At 47.3% G+C, this 6924-nt stretch overlaps 1 protein-coding gene across 1 annotated transcript; it reads left to right on the top strand.

Moving 5' to 3' along the window:
* The first annotated feature begins 3098 nt into the window (after positions 1 to 3098).
* On the top strand, positions 3099 to 4151 carry LOC119349336 (ethylene-responsive transcription factor ERF109-like). Its single transcript, XM_037617346.1, has one exon. It carries the CDS (start codon positions 3164 to 3166, stop codon positions 3962 to 3964), a length of 801 nt encoding a protein of 266 aa, XP_037473243.1. The 5' UTR covers positions 3099 to 3163; the 3' UTR covers positions 3965 to 4151.
* The last annotated feature ends 2773 nt before the right edge of the window (positions 4152 to 6924 follow it).

Genomic DNA, 6924 nt, shown 5'->3' with positions numbered 1-6924 from the left:
AAATCCTCCGTGTGGTCCTCCTCTCTTCTCTCGCACCGCACATGCATGGTCCCCACCTACTTTTCTCCTTCCACCGCATGCTTTGTGATTAACATTGTATGGCTCACTCGGGTATCATGTGCGCGGACCACATCTGGACATAAAACATATACCGGAGACTTTTGCGGGTTGGCAATGGAGATGCCCTAACTAAGCATCATCAATAAACGTGGAAACTATAAATAGGTGAGTATGATATCCCATTACCTGAAAGAAAAAACTTTGAGAAAATAGGAGTATCGCTCGGACCTTATTGAGGAATCAATTCTTCCTTAAGATGTAAAGCACATACACTCTGCCTTTTTAGAATCCAAATATTAAGAAGCAGCAACAAATATCATTTATGTACTGGAAGAAAGAGGTGTAAGAATTTGACTATTCGAGCTTGAAGGTAATCCACCATTCATGCATGGAGGTCATCCAAGCAAATGCTTATCCAACAAAATGTAGCTATCATCAACCATCATTCTTATTCACAAAAATCAACTATCATTTTTAACCCTATTACTTCTTAACAAATCTCCCATATTCTCAGCATAAGGGGAAAAAAATCATCGTTCCGATGCTACTTACTTCGAGTAAGTGGGGAGAATCCAGGAATATTTCACTTTGGTGGAGGCACCTGAATTGTTTTCCTCGATGATGAAAAGACAAATAAAAATGTCATTTTGGAATTAAAAAAACGCTTGTGAACATACTATCAATGTTGCATATATTGCGAGAAAAGCAAACACCAATTTGAACAATTTTCATTCCATTCCATTCCACCAACCAAACACTGAGATGTAACCGTTCCATTCCACTACATTATTATACCAAACATAGAGACGGAACCGTTCCATTCCCATGGAACGGAACCATTCCATTCCATTACACTTCGTTCCCGAACCAAACACACCCTAAAAGAGATGAAACATGTACGCAATAGTTTTATAGGAGTAAAATAGATGAAATGTTTTTCCTATAGTGGCATTGGTGGGTTATTTCTGTCAACTTCAATGTCAAAGGTCCATTGGTAAAACCTAATGATTATTATGTTGTACTCCCTCCTTTCCGATTTATAGGGCTTAATTCAAAAATCTCACCAACCAAGGTAGATGGTGAGTGGTGGAATATTTTTTGTAGTTTGCAAAAGCACCAAATTAATGATCTTGTTTTTCTCAAAAAATTATGTTTATCAATGCATTAATTGCAATGCATGCATGCATGCATAAAGTACATGCATTGGTCAATTTTCTCTTAATACTTGCATGCAATGATTTAATGCACCTTGGAATCTGAACATGTGATGGGGAACAACCAAATTGAGCCTTATAAAATGAAAAAACTAAAATTTTGAGATAAGCCCTATAAACCGGAAAGGAGGGAGTAGTGCGTTAAATATACGGCCAGATGTTTCCGATTCTTGTCAGATTTTCCATCTGTTTTCTCTATTTTTCACCGTTTGTGCTTTTAGTATATAATAGTCCCTCCATTTCAAAATAAGTGTCGCTAATTTAGTCCAAGTTTAGAACAAATTATACTAAGTCAGCGACACATATTTTGGGATGGAGGTAGTAGAATAGTCCTTGTTGCAGCACTTTCAGGTTAGTTATTTATTCCGAGTTGCCCTCCTTAGACTCATTCATGTGTTGACTGTGACGAGAGGATGCGACAAGGTTGTTCGGAGTTATATTTTATCTTGGCGCCTAGCTACCGAATTGGTTTATCTCTTTCTTCATTTGGTACATGATATAGGGCAGCTCGCGAAAAGAAAAATATGTTGCTCAAAGAGAAAATACGGTATGGCAATTGACCATACCATTGAGCATTCACACGAATATTCCCAATGTATAAATTTGGCCGCGAACATCCGAAAGTTGTTCAAAATTCCATCGCACTGCCCAACCTCCAAAACCCAAGCTGCACTGGGCAACTGCTCGCATGACATGGCCTCCATGCCAACACATTTGTTATACTCCCTCCGTTTCAAAATAGATGACTCAACTTTGTACTAACTTAGTATAAAGTTGGGTCATCTATTTTGAAACGGAGGGAGTAGTTGCTACAGTATAAAGTCAAAGACAAACCCTCTCGGAACGGGTCGACCGAGCCAACAACCCCGCTGCACCAGTGGGCACAGAAGTGCCACCCAAGTCACGCTGAATTACTCCTCAAGCACCTTGTGTCAAGAAGAAGAAGAAAACCCACTCAAGTCTTTTTATGTTGGGGGTAACTAAAAGTGTAATTATTGAATGGATGATCATATGGAGGAACTTTGAACGATTGGATCAAGAAAAGAAAGATGGTGTAAAATAATTGGACGAAACATGACCCATGTTTTTTATATTGGTATATACTCCTAGATAAATATGTCCGTATTATCAAATTTAATCAATTGCGCTAAAAAAAGTCAACGGTAGCAAATGAAAGTCAAAGCCATCTAGTAGTAGAATAACTCCCCCGAAAAAAAAGGTCTAAATAACCAGAACCGTACTAGTACCACACTTGCAGACAAACGCCAACAAAACCAGCCAGTGTGCGTGTGCCGACCTCCCTCGCGGCCACGTCGGAGGGCAAACCAAAACCACCTGAACAAACCAGCTAACCAGCCGTCCGCTTGACCCCGCTCTGACCCTTTCAACGGAAAAAAGACGGACCTCCCTCGTCTGCTGTCCAGCCTCCACCCCACTCCCAGTCTCCCACGATTCCACTAGCGTCACCACCGGCGTCACCCTCACCCCACCGACCCGTCACGCTCACACGCTGACGCCGTCGGCTGTCCCGTACCGGGAGGGAGGGCAATACCGGGATTAAACAAAACAGCCAACCAACCAACCCAAACCCGAGGCCCCAAAACGCGCACGTTTCTCACGCGAACCTCGTTAAGCTAAATCACCGGCTTAATCAGCTAGCTGGCCCCCCATGCGATCCAACAGAAAAGGGAATTTCCGCAGAAAGGGAAAGGGCGCACGGCCGAGCGCTCTGCCCTGCATGCGCCGCGTGCCCTGCGACGTCAGCCCCGTATATAAACCTCGCCCCCGCCTCCCCTGTTCCCGCTCACTCCAAACCAAACCACCTGAACTCAACTCACCACTCAGCACAAGTCAGCGCCACCAAGCAAGAACACCACAAGAACAGACACATGACCTTCAGCGTCTCGGCGGCGATGGAGGGCGGCCACGGCCACGAGTACATGATCCGCTTCGACGGCCACTTGGAGGACCCGTCGCCCAGCACCGCCACTGCCGAGCCACCGCCGCCGCCGCCGCCGTTCGCGGGCAGGGCGATCTCGCCGGAGCAGGAGCACGGCGCCATGGTCGCCGCGCTGCTGCACGTCATCTCCGGGTACACCACGCCGCCGCCGGACTTCTTCCCGGCGGCCGCGGGCAAGGAGGTGTGCCCGGTGTGCAGGGTCGACGGCTGCCTCGGCTGCGAGTTCTTCGGCGCGGCCGAGGCCACCGGGGCGACCGCGGCGGCATTGGACGCGCCGAAAGCGGCGGTGACCGCGGGCGGGCCGCAGAGGCGGCGGCGGAACAAGAAGAACAAGTACAGGGGCGTCAGGCAGCGGCCGTGGGGCAAGTGGGCGGCGGAGATCCGCGACCCGCGCCGCGCCGTGCGGGTGTGGCTCGGGACCTTCGACACCGCCGAGGACGCCGCCAGGGCCTACGACCGCGCCGCCGTCGAGTTCCGCGGCCCGCGCGCCAAGCTCAACTTCCCCTTCCCCGAGCAGCAGCAGCTGGGCGACGGCAATGCCGCCCCGGCCAAGTCCGGCACGTGCTCGCCCTCGCCGAGCAGCGCGGAAGTCGAGGTCCGGGTTCCGCAGACGTGGCAGCAGAACGGCGGGCAGGAAACAGGGGATCAGCTCTGGGACGGCCTGCAGGACCTGATGAAGCTAGACGAGAGCGAGCTCTGGTTCCCGCCCTCTGCAAATTCTTGGGACTGAACTGAACCTGCTTGATTAGATCCTAGCCGTTGGAGTGAGTGGACAAGACCATTTCACTTTTTTTTTCTTCCTTTTTTTTACCTCTGTTGCATTATTTGGACAAAACAGAGTCTGTGAATTATAAGTAGGATTGTATGAAGATTGAAGAGTATACATATTAACAAGGCAGTTTTGGGTTTGTGCTTCACTTTATTAGAAGACATATAAACCAACTGTATGAAAAAAATCAAATCATGTACATTTATGAACTGATTTCAGGAAGTAGGGAAGGTTCAGCTTAATTGTTGCAAAATGTAAAAGAGAGAATAAGTTGTGACTTGACATCCGCCATGTACAAACATTGATAACATAATTCAAGGGATTTTCTCCTGTGGTACATCACTCCCTATCACTTGGCTAACACTTTTTTCTAGCTGGATAACAGATTGCACAGCTGGATCAATAGTTTACAAGTATCTGGCAAATGAAAAGCTACACTGGTCATTTACTAGTAAGCCACCGGTAGCCCGTTGATATGAAACAACAAAGTGACATGTATAGAGACATTGGTCGAAGTATTGTTCTATTCCATTGTATATGCCGAGCACGATATCACAAGTTCACAACAGAAGCAAATATACTCCGTTTGCTTTCCTCCTCTCGGCAACCATGCCCTTTGATTTCCTTCGTCCATTAGGTGTGTGTTTTCCTTCTACGTTCATGCGGGAAAACGAAGTGTTCCCGACCCCCTCTCATGCTTTCTCTGCGCTACCCTTGGCTCCATCCGCTTTCTCCCTACCCTGCTCAGCACGACTCTGTCGTGGCACATGGCAATCTTCTTCCTGATGGTCTAAATAAAATAACATAGTAGCATTAGGCAGAAGTGTATCACTACTCAAAATTTGTATCATCTCTATGCCTGAAAACAAACTTGGCTTAAGAAAACAAATACAAGACATGAAAACTAAATGTATTATCTGGACAGGAATAGATCGAAAACAATTACTTCCTCAATGTTATAATGCAACAAGGACACATTGACATTAGCAGCAGTGTACTAAACGCATACTACTAACTACTAAGCAGAAACTATAGACTAGCAAGCCCTCAAAGAACCATATTTGCAGCAACCAGTGGCAATTGAACCCCTCCAGCTCCCAACAAGTAAAAGCGGTGCTGGCACAACTGTAGATCGCAAGGATTCGATAAAACTGGAGTTCAGACTTCACCCGTAACATTTGATAGGCACATCACTGCGCCTCCTCTGGATGACCATAATCTCTACTTACCTAAGTATTAACCATTCAGGAATCCAATTACTACTGGTATGTATTAGCTCAAAGAAAGGATCAACAGATTGCAAGATAACATCTGGCGAGAGAACAACCAACCAATTACACCAATTAAGTATGAAACATTGCTGCATTGCCAAGAGGTATTAATTGGATCCTCATATCCTAGTCATCACCATCAGCCAGGGTAGAGGAATGCATTACACTAAAAAAACTGGCATGGGATCAGATGGTGTGAGTGACAGGCAGTATGTGAACCAACAAAAATGTCTTATTCTGTTCAAGCATACATCTTGAGTAGAACATGGTGAGGCTCAAAAGGATGTTAAGATGTTCTTCCAACAGATAATTTCATTGTAATTTGTAAACAAACAGACCAAACAAGAAGTATGCGCTGAAACAAAGTATAAGAAAAACAGAATTTGGTGGAATCACCTTCAGCTGATGTTCCGATGATGGCGTCGTCTTCGCAATCTCTGCGGTGAGGGGGGTACGTGCGTGTCTTGGGCTCTTGGCCGATTGCCGTCATAGCACCGCGAGGAAGAACCAGAGGATGGAGCTGCCTCGGCCCTCAATCACTCATCAAGCCGCGAGTGCGTGCGGCGGCAGATGACCTGGGTACAGCAGCAACCGCGATGAGCCGTGGCAGCCTGGCAGGAGAGCAGAGGAAGAGGGTATCGCCGCCTCGCTGGTATTCCGTGCGGTATTCTCCTCCACCTCCTCGCCTCCCGCGGAGGAGGCTGGAAGACGGCGGCGGGCATCGATTCCGCGGCGGCGCTGGTCTGAGGGCAGCAGGAGGGAGGGAGAAGGGGAGGCTCCTCCGCGCGTGTCCCGGCGCCTGGCGAGAGTAGGAGGAGCAGGCGCGCTGAGGGCAGGAGGCGCGCCGCCGGGGGTGGACGGAGGGAAATCCAGCCGAGGGAAGGGGATCGGGAGGAAGACGAGAGGTAGTGAGACGGGGGTAGGAATTAGGATCGACTTTCGCAGGGCCCCAGCTGTCAGAAAGCAGATTGTCAAAGTGTAAAGAAATTAGGGGCAAATGATAATGTTAGTGAGGAGCAAAGTGTTAATCTTCAAGGAAAAGGATGGTTAAATATCTAAAAAGACCGCGAATACGCTTGAGAGCGTATCATTGCGTTGAAATAGAAGAGCTACATGGTAGCACCCTAGCCATGTACACCAGAAGACACATGGTTAAATATATATTCCCTTTCTAGGATGCCCTCCCATCCTCCTCCGCATCCATAGCAACATTGTGCTATCAGTGAAAACTTGATGGTATTTATTTTTCGTCCTCCATCTTAATGATATTGCTTGTGCCTCATATCTGCGCTACCATTGACACCACTCTAGGGCCACCCTCTGTAAATAGAATGATGAGAGTAGAACTGAGATGTAATGGAGTCTGCAGATCAACCCATAGGGCCTCGGTCCAAACAATTATCTTGAGTGGGATTGTCAAGACAAACATGATTTACCTTGAGTAAATTTGTCATCATTCGACGCGTTATCGTGGCCAATCGGCACGGTGAATCTAGTGACTCGCATTTAGATCAGGCCCCGATAAGCAAAGATGGTGCGCTCTTCACAACATGAGTTGCCGCTAAGGGATGACATGTCATGGTGACCGGTGGTCGATTACGAAGGTGCACAACTTGCTCAACTCCGACAAAATCAATACTCTAATTCGGG

This window comes from Triticum dicoccoides, chromosome 1B, assembly GCF_002162155.2.
Source record: "Triticum dicoccoides isolate Atlit2015 ecotype Zavitan chromosome 1B, WEW_v2.0, whole genome shotgun sequence".
NCBI classification, from domain to species: Eukaryota; Viridiplantae; Streptophyta; class Magnoliopsida; order Poales; family Poaceae; genus Triticum; species Triticum dicoccoides.
The sequence above is the reverse complement of the archived record's forward strand: the minus strand, read 5'-3'. Positions and strand labels throughout refer to the sequence as shown.

Coding starts and splice junctions, on each gene's coding strand:
- LOC119349336 (XM_037617346.1), top strand. CDS start 3,164: ATGACCTTCAGCGTCTCGGCGGCGATGGAGGGCGGCCACGGCCACGAG.